Source organism: Elaeis guineensis, chromosome 4, assembly GCF_000442705.2.
Source record: "Elaeis guineensis isolate ETL-2024a chromosome 4, EG11, whole genome shotgun sequence".
NCBI classification, from domain to species: domain Eukaryota; kingdom Viridiplantae; phylum Streptophyta; class Magnoliopsida; order Arecales; family Arecaceae; genus Elaeis; species Elaeis guineensis.
The window spans coordinates 130195806-130212550 of NC_025996.2; the positions used below are offsets into that span (position 1 = coordinate 130195806).

Sequence of the window (16745 nt, forward strand, 5' to 3'; positions counted from 1 at the left end):
TACCTTGAAGTCAAAAACATATTTTGGGAACTATGAATTGATTTATGTAGATGTGTGTATTGGATCATTATTGGGTGTGTATCAAAGAAGTTTGGTGATATTTATCAGGAGTCAATAAGTGTATATCATCCAGATATGTAGTGTGTATTAGTGACATGATGTTTTGGAAACTATGTAAAAATATGATGTTTTGGAAACTGTGAATTAATTTGCTTGGAGGTATGTATTGAGTTACTAGATGACTAATTTACTAAGTGTGTATCACCTGATCGTATACTGTATACTAGTGAACACCATGTTCTAGTAACTATGTACTGATTTATCTAGATATGTGTATTGGCTTGCTGAATAACTAATTTGCTTAGTGTATATTATCTGACTATGTAGTATGTCTCGATTAAAGTATATTTTAGAAACAAGGAAGAGAGGATGCCATGTGTGATTTCATTTTTTTTTCTTTTTGGTTTTTTTATTTTTGATCAAGTGACTAATGAATCCATTAGGAGTCATTGACTTTTGAGCTTCTACTTTAAAATGGGTATTAGAGAAATTGTGACAAAAATGGAAGCTCGCACCATATATTCTTCTCTGGTGGCCACCCCATATGATTTTTGTTCCAACACGAGGTAATTCTTTAATTTTGTTTTTATAAATAATTATTCGAGTCCATCCTAATACCATCCTTCTATTGTACCAATTTGGCCCCAAACCAAGACAAACGCCTTTGTTTTTTTTTTTTTTCTTTTCTGGTTGTTTACGATTACTAGGCCTTGTTTAAGATTTGCTCAGGTCCTATATTAAGTTGGGTAAGTTTTTGGGATCCATGTTTGGGTTTGTGGATCTTTGCTTCCTCTCTTTCTCCCTTCCTCTTCTTCCTCCATTTCCCCTTCCTCTCTTTTTCTTCCTCTTCTTCCCTTGTTTCTCCCTTCCTCTTTTCTCCCTCCCTGTGTGTGAAGATGATTGCCAAAAAAGAAAAAGGAAGAAAAAGAAGAAAGAATATCATAGGGAAGTTTTTGACTGCATCTCAACTGGTTTTAGGTGGAACAGGATGGTCGCAACTCCGAACCTCTATCCTGCTTATTATGGATTGCTAACACGAAATACCAATCAGGATTGTGATTAACATTACAAAGGGATGGAGTTCTGGACTTGAGAACATGGTCAGTCACCAACCTGATCTGGGACACCCAACAGACCAGGACCAACTGAGTCCTTAATCCATGTTTGAACTTTGAATTTCTCTGTAAGAGAGAGAGAGAGAGATGGTACTTCCACTATAGCTTGTTGCATGATATTTTGACATAGAAACTTCCTGTTTGATGAATGGCATGGTTCGCCGTATCGCTCCATACCGGATGGTATGGGGTGTACCATACTATACCAATATTATACCGGTATGCCATACCACCTTGTATCGATACTACCGTACCATTCCATACTGCATACCGACATTATAGTGGGATTTTACTAGTATAGGGTCTGGTACCGAGGCGAAAATTGATATGTAGTTTATGATTAGTACCTGATATCATTCTTATTATTTGACATTAGTTTGCTAACTTCATGCACTTCTGATTTTCCAGTAAATTATAGAATCCTTGGAAATAAAATATGGTTTTTAATAAGATCAGAATCAATAGCAATTATGTTAACATGACATGAAATTCTTAAGACTGCAATGATATTGTGACCAATCCGATACTTCTCTTATGTCTTTTCTGTATCATGCCATATATTATAAAAAATATTGTATTTATTTATTTATTTTTATAATTTATATCTCCCAGGTATCAATAATTGACAAGGAAGAAACCACTGTTTTATATCAGAAGCAAATCCCAAGTCAACATTATAGTGGTATCATCTCTTTGCAGTTTAAAAAGTATTGCCAAGATGGCGTTGAGAGGAATGTACTGTTGGTAGGGTTAAGAGATTCATCAATTTTCCCTCTTGAAGAAGATACAGGAAATGCACTTAGCATTAACTATGTTCATACCAAGAAACCCTCTAGAGCTTTGTTGATGGAAATGCTAGGTAAGTTCAAAGCCTTTTGCCCCATGTTCTTAAAATCCACTATCATTATACTATAACACAACTGGCTGGAAAATGCAAAAAGGTATCTGATGGATGGTATCTGAAAAATGGGCCAGATGCATCTCCTGATGGAATGTGGATTTCAGGTGGCCAGGATGTAAGTAAAGAAGGTTCTTTCCAAGAGGCAGCACCAAAGCAGTCGCTACTGTTGCTTTGTTCTGAAAATACTGTGCGTTTATATTCTTTGAGTCATGCAATTCAGGTAATTATTGTTCTTGTGTTTAATAACTTTAATAGGTTGAGAAACTGAAGCTTAAAATTTTATTGACCTCAATTTTGTATGATCTCAGGGGATTAAGAAGTTATGTTGCAAGAAAAAATTAAGCAGAACTTGTCGTTTTGCTTCAGTTCTCTATGGACCTTCTTCTGATGCTGGACTAATACTTGTCTTTGACTGCGGCAAAATAGAAATAAGGTGGAGTTTTCCCACTAGTATTTGTTATATTTCCTATGCTTTAATTGCAGATGGTGCGCCAGAGACAGGTGCCTTACATGTAGAAATCTATAATTGTTTTCATTGGTGAGAGTTGCACATGTACATGGGCTAAATTGTCTGCACATGAAGAATGTTTCTATCTTTAATTTGTGATGAGCAGACTTTTCTGCCTGCATTGAACTATCTACTAATGAAATCTAGAAAAGGGCTTATATCTCTCATGACATATAAAACCTTGATCTACTTCCATAACACTAGGATTCTTTGGCTGCATTAAATCATTTCAGGGCTTGTATTTGAGCAAAGCAAATAAACGTACTTAATTTAGCAATCTTGGGCTAAATGTCGTGCATTAAGAAATGCTCAGCCTAAATTTGCTGGTCTGGGCTGTAGGGTCAATTGAAACTTGAATATTATCTATGAATATGGAGATCCATCACCACCAACCTTAAGCTGATGGAATTTGGTTTGTTGATTATCAAACTAAACATTTGGGACCTTGGGTTATCACCTTGACAGGTATCATGTGGTGGACCTTTGTTGTTGTCTTTGTTATTTTCTCCAAGGCATGTGTTTTATACAAGGACTTAAGTCCACATAATATGCCATGTCATTTTCATCACATGCATGAGCTCAGGAAGATACCTAAATTTTTTGGATTCTTTTTTTTACTTTAAACTGCTCTAAAGTTCTGTCCAAAGCTCTTAAGGTGTCTGTTTAATGTAAAAAAATAAATAATAGAACCAAGAAACTATGTCCTATAATAAAAAACCAAGGGATGTATGGGTGCTGATCATTGTTCTTGAACCACTTGAGAAATAATGGAAGAAAAGCAGGAAAAAAATGAATCTAGAAGTTTCTTGGCTTGGTATTGGTTATTACCAAGCTTTGCTGAACTAGCACATGGGGCAGTAATAGCTGGCATCCACTGACTTAATGGCACTTTGGCAGCTTATGTGCTAATTGCTAAATAATCAGTAAATAAAGGTTCTTTATGCATTTTTCTTAGGAGCACTCCTTGTGTCTGATTTTTTATGAGGAATGATTCTGCAGATTTCATAAAATGACCAGAGAGATTTTTGAAGGATAATAATATGACAGAACAAAGTATTGATGGACAAATTTAGAAGGGAATGACAGTAAAGGAAAGTGGTTACTGGGTGGAAAACCTAGAAAAGTTTGATGGTGATTTTTGGTGACATTGCCTGCCAATGTAGGTCTGATATCCTGGAACTCCTGGTGACATATTCTGATGAGGCTAAACCTTTTTATGTTTTTCTGTAACAAGCATTTGATATGTCAATGCATCAGGATTGGACGGTTCACATGCTTTCATTTTCATACAAACCAGGCCCATCCTTGAAGCATGGCCATTGTCGTGAAAGAATGCCATGATGTTTTAATGGATGGGGGAATAGTTTTGAGCAAAGTAGGAGGGAAAATGTAACCACAAATTGGCTTGTGAAGAAAGTTCATAGGTAATACTTATTACTAATGACTAATATATTGCCAGTGAATAATCATGAAGATTGGTTGTTTAAGGGCCTTACAGTTCCATTGCATATTGAGTCATTGTTTAGGTTTTCTTCTGGTCTCTATGCTTTTGTCCAAATTTGTGCCTACATTTTTTGCACTTCCAGTTTATAACTAATAGGATGTCTTATTGATCATATAGAAAGACTGGACTTAAAAACGTACATTATTAGACATTTGCAAGGTGTTAATTAGTTCCAAAGTTTGCTGTGGTGACAATTATGCAAGGCCTATTTGGTATTGCTTTGTTTTCTCTATTTTTGTTTTCTAAAACCTAAGAGACTAAAGAACATGTATGATGAAACCTTCTTTTTTAAAAAAATTGTTTGTAAAATCTTCAGAGCTTGTGGAAGCAGAGATTGTTGCTTTTAATAAAAAGTTAAAACAGAAGCAAGGAATAGCAAAGGCAAGGTTCGCTAAAGTGGTACTAGAGAGTGTACCATCTGGCAATAGGTTGGCATGGTACGGATCCGTACCATGATGTTCTAAGGCGTATCATAACAGGGAGAGGGAGGAGAGAAAAACAGAGAAGGAGAGGAAGGGATTGGAGGGAGAGGGAGGGGGTGAGAGAGAGAGAGAGAGGCCAAGAGAGGGAGAGGGTTGACTGGTAGTCGTCGTGGAGGGGGAGAAAGGGAGGGAGAGGGAGGAAAGGAAGGGGGTGGGAGAGGCCATCATTGTCGAGGGGAGAGAGAGAAGGAGAGAGACTTACCGATCCTCGATGAAGGCGGCAAGTGCTGGGGATGGAGATAGGGTTTCAAGGAAGGGGGGCGGGCAAAGTCATGATCAATGAAACAAATGTAGAGGCATTAGGGTTGGAGTGAGTGATTATTAACCGAACCGATATAACCAAACCATATCGGTAGCCAACTCGTCTGGTATGGCATGTCTCAAACCATTTGGTTTGCACAGTTCAACAAACCATCGGCAGAAGTTTCGTACAAAGGCTATCTTCCATATCAATCTCTCTGTGGTATTTCATTAATTTGTAGAGAAATAAAAATACAACTAACAACAATGCCAAATAGGCCCTAATATTCTCTTTAGACCCACCAAAACAATGGTCACAAAGAATGGTGTAAATTATAGATTTTTATTTCTAACTCTCACGAAGCCTTGGAGGAGATTCTCACATTTTACTGAAAATAGTTCTACAGCTTTGCTTGTATGTTTACTTGTTGCATCCTTTAAGTGCCAAAGTTTCTGGCAAAACTAATTGTTTTACATTTATTTTCTTGTCTTTTTTTTTTTCTTTTGTTTATCATCAACAAAGTTACTCCCACAATGAGCTATGGACATTTAACTAAATATCCTCATTGTGATATTTCAGATCCCTCCCAGATCTAACCCTCTTAAAGGAGGCATCAATAATAGGTTCCACAAATTCGTCACGGAAGTCAAATCTGAATCCAAATGTACTGTGCAGTTCATCTGATGGAGAACTTGTTATGGTAAGACCAAATCATCAATTACTAATTAAAAGCTCTAGGGAATGCATGACAAGCATATTTATGAAATTTCTGTATTATGATTTAGGTTAATGGAGATCAGGAGATTTTATTTTTCACGACTTTATCTCAGGAATTCTACAGGTACACTAAATAAAGCTCTTTATTGGTCTCTTCTGCATACATTTATAGTGCTTTATTTTTTTTCTTATTTATGGTGTCTTTTACCTTCTCAAATTCACTAATTACTTAATAAATTTTATACTGACTGTATTAAAATAAGTTTTTGTTAAGAAAAGGAAAAATAATGAAAAGAAGTGATATTTCTTTCAGTGTATTCAATGTCATAGTAAATTTTTGAGTAATGCATCGATTTAATGGTTTTTAATGGTAACTTTACCTAAACTTGTAATCAAAGAGTTATATCCCATATTTAGGGAGTTAGCTTTATGAATCAAGGTATTACTTACTGAAATTATTATCGATTATATTCTTTATTGGTCATGCACTTTAAGTTCATGCAAATTGGGAGAAATTATACCAAGATCACTCTAGGCTTAGAAAGCTTCAACACTTGGATAAACTCAAAGTCTCTCCTTTTGGCCACCTAAAGCACTCTAGTTCTTGTCAGGAATCTGGATTATATTAATCAGGTATATGAGAAAGATGTTGTTGCCCTACAAGAAGGAATTTCCTACTTAACAAAGACCCACAAAGAAAAGAAAAAGGTAATATGTACAACTTGACAGAAGATGTCATTATCTCTACAGTTCTATCATTCTATGTCTAAGAGGTGATGTCATCCAGGGAGTATTTAGCATGATTGTCAAAGACCTAAAGGGGAATAAGACAAAACACAGTCAAGAAATTGAGGCTGAAGTCCCCAGCACAAGTACCTCTGAAGAACTCTCTGCCATATTTTCAACAGCTAATTTCTCCCCAGATGTTGAGAGAAGAGAGAGCTTAACAAAAGATGGTGAAGATGTTGAGCTGGATATAGGTAGACATCATTGTTTCTCTCTTTTGTTGTGCTCTGTGAAGGGCATTGATATCCATATTTAAGTCATTTCTGTTTTTGAAGATGATATTGACCTTGACGATACTAAAGTAAAACATAAAGGACGAAACTTTGCAGTTTTAAATAAGCAGAAGTTTGGGAAGCAATTTCAGGCCCTCAAAGGTTTGTAATATGCTGATATTTCGATTTTATTTATATCCGGTATTCTTTATTGTTTTTGTCAGTTTAATTTCCCATCACATTTGGTTCTCTCTTTTTTGCTAGTACCTCTATTTTTAGCTGAACTTTTGTACATGCTTACTATTTTGCTCACAAAAAAAGCACACAGGAAAACTACTATATAAAATTGTAGGTCCTTTTTTGAGTTTGATTTTCTCAATTTTGTTAATTACTTCAATGGTTGTTTGGTCTTTGTGTGAACTTACCTTGTGAAATGTAGGTAAATTGAAGCCCAAGAGAGATGAAAAGGTGAGGTCAGGGAATTACAGTCACAAAGATGAGAGTGTTAGTGAAATTGATCAAATCAAGAAGAAGTATGGATTTTCTGTAAGCAATGTAAGTAAAGAAAAATCATCCTATCCCACTTTTAAGTCCTGTACCTCCAGCCATGTTGTCCATGTGTTTGGATTGGATAACGTCAACCTAGTTTAAAGGAGATTGTTCATGTAACCTACTTTTACAATGATTAGATCAATAACACCTTAAGTTAATTGAATTACCATTTTTTATTTTGGTAATTTTAATATTTTATCATATTTGTTTTTAATTAGCTTCTCAAAGCACAATCACTACATATAGTATTTAAAAAGGGGTGCTATCGCATGTTTATGCATTTTACTCTTTCGCCTAATTTTTTCTTCAAGATAATCAATTTTCTATAAAGAAAAGCATAAACAACATTTTATACCCTATTATTGCTTTTATAAATTCCATTTTTTTCTTTAGCAAAGAAATGTTCACCGACTCGAAATTGGACCCCATGTCGGTCGGCCAGTTGTATGGGTTGGTATGCCTCGTACCATGCCTAAATTGATAAGGAAACCAAAGCGGGGGAGAGGGGGAACCAGAGAGGAAAAGAGAGGGGCGGAGGGGGGGGAAGAAAGGTTAGCAGAGACACCGATGGTGGCCATCGATGGCCCATCGAGGCCGTCGAGGCCTCTAGGGCTCTATCCTCCTCCGAAAGAAAGGAGAATAGAGAGGGAGGGAGGAAAAGAAGTGGATGGAGGGGAAGATGGTGGGGAGGCTGTCAAAGGGCTGCTGAGGTCTCAGACAGTAGAAATCAACCCCACGGCGTCTGTGGGGCCGAAACAAGGGTGACCCACTCCTATTTCATCATGTTTTTTTCTTTTAACCCGATTTATAGTGAAGTCAGCAATCCCACTGTCGTCTTCACTTAAAAAAAAATACGATGAGATTGCCAACTTTACTGTAAATCGGGTTAAAAATAAAATGAGATGAAACAGGGGTGGGTTGTCCGTCTTTCGACCCCACAGATGCCGTGGAATTTATTTCTACATTTTGGGGGCCTCAGCGGACCTCCTATTGCCTCTTCGCCGTCTTCACTTCCGTCCACTTCTCTCCTCCCCTTCTCTCTCTATCTCTCTATTCTCCTCTCTCGAAGGAGGGTGGAGCCTCGAAGGCCTTGGTAGGCCATCGATGGCCTTTTCCTCCCTCCTTTCTCTCTCTCTCTTCCTCTCTTTCTTTCTCCTTCGCTCCATTTAGCCAGTATTCCGAATCGAATGTTAAAACTACACAGTAGGCTATTGGCATGGTTCGGCATGTCCCGAACTGTTTGATTCAGGACGGTTCGATGAACGTTGTAGCAAAATCTTTCAAAATATCTTTAAGTGATGCTTTATATATTTCATCTAGATTCTTATCCGTTTATCCCTCTTTAGGAAGCAAGGACCCTTCATCCTGTTTTTTGTATCTTGTAATTAAAATTTTCTCTAGCCTATCCTGCACATCATTTCAATCATTATTCTTCACTTTATCTTCAATTAGTGAAACAACCCAGATCTCATCCAAAAATGGCTAGCCAAAAATTATTAGTTAGGGAGAATGGTCTTGCTTACATACTTTTCTAAGACCTCCCTAGCACACAACTGATGTGGGATTAAATATACACCTACATTGATCCTCACATGCTTCCCCCATTTAAACCCTCTCATCCCTGATAGGTGAATACCATGACCGGTTCATGATCAGCCACAAAGGACCCATGCTGCAGTGTCCTCTAGCAGTGGGTCACCACTTATGTCATTTGTAACAAATAACAATACAGGACCTCAGCCAAAAAAGGCTAGCCAAAAGTTATTAAATAGGGTCCTTGGCTACTTAAGTACCCAAAGACCTCTCCATTGCCCAACGGATATTGGATAAAATACATGCCTACACAAGTCCTTATTATTAGCGCTCCTCCAAACCATTTTCTGATATACTTGCTTCGAACTTCATTTTTCCTCATTCTATGGCACAGTTTCCTCAACTTCCTCAGCTTTTATTCCACAAATAAAGGATCTCATGTACTAATCCATAGGATACTGTGAACCCTAGCTTATATGAAATTTTATTTAAAGGCTTGATGGTATACATATGCATGATTGCACAACATTGAAGAGGTGCTTTCTCATGTCTGAAAAATCCTTAGCTCTCTAGTGTTTGGTTTAATAGAGCTATGCTGGTGAAGGTGGTCAATTGAGTAGATCTCCACCAAATCTAAATGCCTTCATCTCTCCAAATTGCTGATACTAATAAGTTTCACTATATATAATTTGTATAGGCACAGCTAGTTGTTAGGCATGAAACCATCAAAACTGCCTTTGCTAGTTCCTTTTGCATGTTCGCCTTTCTCTTATGTACCAGCAATCTATTGTCTATGATAAAATTGTGTTTATTTTGAATATCAATATTAGTTCTAATGCATAATTGCTAAGAAGACACACCTTCAAATATAGGTATCCCTGGAAAATATCACTTTCTTCATCATTGTTCATGAAACAGTCTCTCAAAACTCTGTCATATGCAGAAGCTCTCCTCACACTGATTATAATTAAAATTCCTGGAGTAAGAAAGTCATCAATTGTTGGCCCTCTTTGTATGAAAATAATTGGTTTCTTTCAACATAAACATTTTTCAATTGATATGGGGTCGGTTTTGTGAACTCTCATTTGCTATGCATATATGTATAGGCTAATTCTGATGCCATTTCATAGTTGGCATAATGTCAGTCCACCTATTTTATCTGTGCCTGTGACCAGCACTATATTCTTATCAAAATATGCGTTTTTGTTTTAATGGCCTCATAGTTTCACGAGGTAAAACTCCCAAAGCCACCACAAATATTGCACAAAATTTCATTCTGCTTCAAACTATTTATATTATGTTATAGTTCATACTGTTGTTTCTTCACCTAAATTGCAGTTATGCATTCTTTTCAAACGATACATGAGCCAATTCTTTTAATGTATAGCTTGGATAAAATTGTGTTTATTTTGAATATCAATATTAGTTCTAATGCATAATTGCTAAGAAGACACACCTTCAAATATAGGTATCCCTGGAAAATATCAGTTTCTTCATCATTGTTCATGAAACAGTCTCTCTCAAAAATCTGTCATATGCAGAAGCTCTCCTCGCACTGATTATAATTAAAATTCCTGGACTAAGAAAGTCATCAATTGTTGGCCCTCTTTGTATGAAAATAATTGGTTTCTTTCAACATAAACATTTTTCAATTGATATGGGGTCAGTTTTGTGAACTCTCATTTGCTATGCATATATGTATAGGCTAATTCTGATGCCATTTCATAGTTGACATAATGTCAGTCCACGTATTTTATTTGTGCCCATGACCAGGACTATGTTCTTATCAAAATATGTGTTTTTGTTTTAATGGGCTCATAGTTTCATGTGGTAAAACTCCCAAAGCCACCACAAATATTGCACAAAATTTCATTCTGCTTCAAACTATTTATATTATGTTATAGTTCATACTGTTGTTTCTTCACCTAAATTGCAGTTATGCATTCTTTTCAAATGATACATGAACCAATTCTTTTAATGTATGGCTTGTATCAACATTTTAGATCCTTTATGCATTCCAATTTTCTTTTTTACAATTTAAATGTTGATGATATGAAATACATGTGCTGCATTTTCTTTCTGGATCAGGAGGCAAGTGTTCCAAAGATAGCCGAGAGCAAACTAAGGGAAAATGAAAGGAAGTTGCAGGTAAAGTGTTCCATTTTGAATCTCCTTGCTAGTCTTACTTATGTGATCATCTCAAAGGTAAGACCTTAATGGGCTTAAGTGACTTCTAATGCTGATTGTCTACCATCAACGAAACAAATGTAGATTTATTACAGCATCTCAAACAGCACTGAAAGAAATCTTTCTACAAAGTAAATTCATGACCTTTTGGTCTAGGCTTATTGGAATCCGTGAAAGAGTGGTTACTCTGTGTAGTTGATCAAACTTCAAAGCCTTATATTGCTTGTGAAGCTTCCCTATAGAAAGCTAGTCAAATGGAGCAAGTTGTGTTTCATAATTGTATGAAGTTAGTATCTAGGGGTCCATCCAAATTTGATCAAGGTGATACCTAGGAACTGAAATTTGCCAAAAACCCTAGCACAAATTGCTAAAACAAAAAAAAAAAAAAGATCATGAAGAGCATAGGTGATGTCAAGGTTTTAAGTACTATATTTGGTACCTGTACTAGCTTGTATGTTTATAACTGAAAGTTTAAAATTATTCTCTACTTTAATTACGTTAATTTGAAGATAATAAGAATAATTTAAATGTAGAATGAATTGCCAAATCATAACCTGAACAATAAAGTCATAAACACATCAATTATAGCAAGTAAATAGCATGCAGCTCACTTCTAGTTCCTTATAGTGTCTTTGGACCTCATGGATGTCTAGGTCATGTTTATGGTCCAGGGCTTGTCTATCCTAGATCCCAACTCAAAGAAATAGGTGACAGCCATATAATGTTGTAGTATCGGAACTGGCACCTGTGCTGGTAGGCCGGCGGTACAATATCATGTTGTGCCATTCCAGAGCATGTCAACAAAGAAAGGGGGAGAGGAAGGAGAGAGAGGAAAAGAGAGAGGGGGGAGGGAGAGGGTGGTGGGGAGAGAGAGAGAGAGTGAGAGGGCTTTTGAAGCCCTCTCTCCTCTATGGTGCCGGAACTCGGGCAGAGCCCCTCTGTTTTGAAACAAAATAGGGGCTTCAGGTCCCTTTTTTTTGAAATTTTTTAAGTGAATTTTTTTAGGCAATGCTGTGACTTCACTTAAAAAATTTCAAAAAAAAGGGGCCCTAAGCCTCTGTTTCGTTTTGAAACAAGGGCTCCACCCTTGTTCTAGCACTACGAAGGCTCCATCTTTCTTTCTCTCTCGTTTCCTCTCTCTCCTCTCTCTCCCCGACTCTCAATGGTTTCTCAAACTAAGGAGCAGAACTATGTTGGTCTACCCTCAGAATGGCTCACTATGCCCCGAATCGGGTGATTCAGGATGGTACCGACGATGCAAAGTATGAAGAATGACCATTCTAGCTGTTTGATCATTGATAGATCCAACATGTGAGAAACACTGGTGCCAACCAAATTCTGACATGCCCAAAAGTCCATTTGACATGCAACATCATCGGTAACATCTTCTACTCATTTGCTCAAACAATCTTAGGCCCTCCTATCCTGTAGGCATGTGACATTAATAGCTGGTGGGTTGCATGATCAAATTCTAAAGATTAAAATTGATCTAGGGTTATTGTAGCTAAACACATGGACATTGCATGTATTTTTCCACCTTGAAAAAAAGGTGCTTTGATTGGGTTAATTTTCAAAATATGCTAATTTTGGGCATAGGTTCGAGTACCCAAAGTTAGTCTAATTGCCGCGAAAAGATGATAGCATGTGCATACCTTTTCTAAAAGTATTTTTTTTTAATTTAAATTTAATTTTCAATGCAAAAGTAAATATATTTTGTAAAATTGGAAATGCTTTTAAAAAAATTATGCCAACATGTAGATCCATTATAGATTTACAACACATCATGAAATCATGGCAAAATAAGAATTTTTTTTCTTATTTTGCCATGCTTTGCCTTTATTTCCTATTTTCTCAGCCTTTCTATCAAAAATCAAAAGAAAAATGAGGAAGGAATGACATTTTGCCTTAATAGACAAGCTACTGGGCTTAGAAGTGGCTGGTTCTTCAGTCAGATCTAGGGGGTCAGCCACTCAGTACCGGATTTCTCCAAGAAAAGCATTAGAGAACCTTATTCTTTTTTTGACTGGAGTCTAAGAATCTTGTCCATTTTGTTTTGACTTTTGAGTAATACTAATGCAAACTAGTAGGTGCCAGTCTATATCAATTGATGCTAGAAGATTTGGATCAATTATGTCTGATTCGACTACGTACTGGGTAACTAATGCTAGTTTCCATATTGATTCTGCATCAGATAGTACATATTGCTCAGTTCAAACCAATACTTATAATATCGGATGAAGTATAATACTTGAATAGATTAAAAAAATCTAGTTTAACCCAAAGAATAAGGAGAATTAGTCTCTGCTTCTTTCATTTTCTTTTCCACAGTATAATTAGTAAGGTCAATGCAACGATCTTGGTCAGCATGCTCTCTTCTATAATTTATGCTGTTTCTTCCATGTAGTATATAAGGTAGGGTTGGAATTGGGTTGGTTCAGTCGTTTCTTCATGCAACCTAGGCTCAGCCTAGAAAATTTTTTTAGGCTTAAAACTAGGCTTAAGCCCAAAAGCTGTCTGAACCAGACCCAAGCCTCACCCAAAGCACAAACAGGCCCCCGACCTGAATCAAGCCCAATCGGTTTAGTGGAGCCAGGTGGGCAGCGAAGGCAATAACATGGAAGTAGGATGTGGTAGAGCTGGAGTCCTCCCTTTCGCCTCCGCTCGTTAGATGAGAGAGAGAGAGAGAGAGAGAGGAGCGCAAGAGATTGGGATGGTGGGGGGAGGGGGATAGGCATTGGGAGGAGGGAGAGTTAGAGAGGGCCCAAGCTGAGAGATAGAGAGTTTGGTTGGCGGTGTGAGAGTGGCGTGGGGTGGGCTGGGGTGAGGTATAGTGGGTTAGGTTTCGGTTTAGGGGCCGGCAGGGTCTAAGTCAGGTTTTGAGCTGGGCTTGGGCCAGGCTGGTTTTTGTTTGAGCTTTATTAGCTGGTTTTGAACCAATACCTGAACCCTTTAAGCTAGGCACAAAGCCTGACCAAGAAACTGCCTGATTCGAGGGTCCTCAAGCCTGCTTGGATCCATTTCCAACCCTACATGAGGAAATAGTGTTGTACATAGAATAAATTTAAAAGCCTCCAAAAAGGAACTAACTTACGATCAACTAGCAGACATTATGCAAAAAAGTATAGCAGAAAAGGCAGAAAACAGTGTCTAAGCTGATCTAGAACATGTGACCATTGGGCTTGGGCCAAGTTACTCCTAACCCCCTTTACTTCGAAATAAAGTAAATTACTTCGCCATAGAATAAGAGTAGTTTATTGGAGTTACATGGAAGAAGCAGCTTTACTTCCTTTCACAATACCCATTTCACGCTTAAATGGATCACGCTTTGGTTGTTTGGCGGGTTAAAGTGGAATAGATGGAGCAAAGGGTCCTTTATTCCATTTAACATTCCTTTAACATAAATAATGCAGCCTAAGCTGCAGAACTAAATCATTAATGCTCTTCCTCAAATGAGTTAAATCCTTTTTGAAAGTCCATAGTTATATTTACATGGTGCCTTATAAGAAATATTTACATCTTAATGCTCACCATCGACCATCATATGGTACATACGCCAGATAGTCCTATGTTTCATTTTCTAAATATTATCATTTGCCGTTGATATTTTCATGAGTTATTCTATGGTTCTCCTATATTGCTTTTTCATATAAGATCTGTGTGTAGAGACATATAGATCTATTTTAAATTAAAGTTCACCGTCTCAATACCGGATCCTGTACTGGTACCATCCATTACAGTGTCAGTACATGGTTTGGTACAGTATGAGATGACATATTGAGTATTGGTATAGTATGAGACACCGTACTGGTATGAGATCGGTACAATATGGCCCAGCATGGCATTCCAAAAAGCAACTTTTGATAACATCTTATCAATATTCTTTTTTTTTTTTTGGAAACATTATATGGATCATACAATTTTATCATCTCTAGTCATGGAAGTGGATCATTTACTTAAAACAACCGTCATTCTCTAAAGTTAGATGATGCAAGCAAAGGTCATTCTAAAACTAAATGACCCTCTGTTTTAGAAACACTGGCCTAAGTTGCACTACAACATCAAGTCAAAAGAAGATTGATGATAGCTCAGCCTATATCATCACGGTTTGACATTCGTGATTAATGTTGCACCCTATCGAACCATTAAAAAAGATCATCCTTGTATGCTGGTGAGCTCCATTCCAACATAAATCTAATCTATTGACAGTATTTTCCACCTTATCTTCTAACCTTAACAGGCATGTAGAACCAAGCTCCTAGATTGTGATAGTTGACATGGTTTATGTCGTCCAATTGCCGCTTCCAAAGTGCATCTAGCTTCACTGTAACTTCCCAAAATGTTAGAGATATGTAGTTGCAGTCTCATTTGTTGCTTTTCAGTGAGACTAGGTGCAAGATTTCCATCTGATGTTACTTTAATCAATCGAGGAATTAAATATACTTTTTTTTTTTTTTTGTCATTTTCTATCAAGTCTCATCTTGCCACCATCATGCTCAGTTTCAGCAGGAACTTAAGAACATTTAACTCTGACTGTCTTAATCAGGCCATTGGTGAGCGGACATCAGAGATGCAGAATGATGCTCAGTCATTCTCATCGTTGGCAAATAAAGTGCTACAAGCTGTACAGGGCGAAAGGAGTAAATAACAGCAGTCTTGCTTTGTATATCTCTGATTTGTCTATATTTATGATTTAAGACAGGCTTCTTTCACATCAATCTTTGACTTGTACTTTCCATATATTCAACCTGGTATGCAGTTTTACTTTGCGCTGTGTTGAGTTCTGTAATTATGTTCTTCATTGGATTAATTGGCTGCACTTTTTGCTAGCACTGCGTCCTAGGTTTGATTTTTATATCATAGTGTAGTCCACTCAATATATGTATTCCAGCAATGTAATGGATGAATGCCTGGCAGGTGTAAAGAAAAATAAATAGGTTTTTTCCTCTTTATGAGCAAAAAAAAAAAAAAGACATGTCTCTTATCAGCTGTACTATGATAGCTGGCAAGACTGTAAGCAACCCACCAAATTTTGCTGGTTGATTGGTTGCTGAGGTAGCCAGATGGTTTGCTGCTCGCTTCCATCTTGGCAGGCATGGTGGAATAAAAGTTCTTTTAGTGTAACATCTGTTGTCTGTTTCAACGGTAATATTTCTTGAGTGGCATTTTATCCTTAGCAATAATGCAAGAATCACTTGCGCAAAAAAAGGATTGCATGATCTTCTTCTTCTTCTTCTTACTTCGGTAGCTGGCCAGATGGTTAGGTGTTCACTTCCATCTTGGCAGCCACAGTGGAATAAAACGTCTTTTAATATTTATATCAGTTGTAGCAATCCGTCAACATACTTCTTGAAGTGCATTTTACCCTTTACCATCTTTTTCCCTTTTTGTGAAGAAGAATATTGGTGGTTCTATTTTTTTGCTTTTTTTGTGAAGAACAATACTAATGAAATAATGCAGCAAAACAAATCTTCCTCCTCTTCTTTTGTTTTTTCTTTTTTGGTTTTGTTTTGTGGAGGGAGGGAGGCAAAGCTGGAGATGCACACGAAGGACCTGAACACGAAGCCTCCATGGGATTTACTTTATAAAGTCAACATATGAAATCTTTAGGAGACCCATGATCCTATGCATCACAATTAACTTTGGAAACACTTCCTATGTAATATGATGTATGCCATCAGGTGAGCAAGACCTTCCTCGTGCCTTCAAATGACACGCTATGTCCGTATTATATCTACATTAGATACCAATACATATCAAACATCCTTGATACCTTCTATTTTCTAAATTCAAAACACAAACCAGATATTTCCTAAATATTCTTTAGATATTTCCTTCATGCCTTCAAAAATGAGGAGGGAACAATTTCATAGTCTATTTATATTGATATTTAAAAACGTGGATTATGGTCTATGCAAAAGTGACTAACTATGAGCTTGTGATAATTAAT

General features: G+C 37.0%; 1 protein-coding gene across 1 annotated transcript in view; it reads left to right on the plus strand.

Moving 5' to 3' along the window:
- LOC105042667 (uncharacterized) overlaps positions 1 to 15729 on the plus strand; it is a gene marked incomplete in the record, with an annotated part of 44241 nt that extends 28512 nt beyond the window's left edge. Inside the window, 11 exon segments of the mRNA XM_073256798.1 lie at positions 1788 to 2034; positions 2181 to 2296; positions 2385 to 2509; positions 5391 to 5511; positions 5597 to 5652; positions 6140 to 6236; positions 6316 to 6508; positions 6590 to 6688; positions 6966 to 7081; positions 10700 to 10759; positions 15342 to 15729. Coding sequence (XP_073112899.1) covers positions 1788 to 2034; positions 2181 to 2296; positions 2385 to 2509; positions 5391 to 5511; positions 5597 to 5652; positions 6140 to 6236; positions 6316 to 6508; positions 6590 to 6688; positions 6966 to 7081; positions 10700 to 10759; positions 15342 to 15443 — 1332 coding nt within the window.
- Positions 15730 to 16745: the final 1016 nt, after the last annotated feature.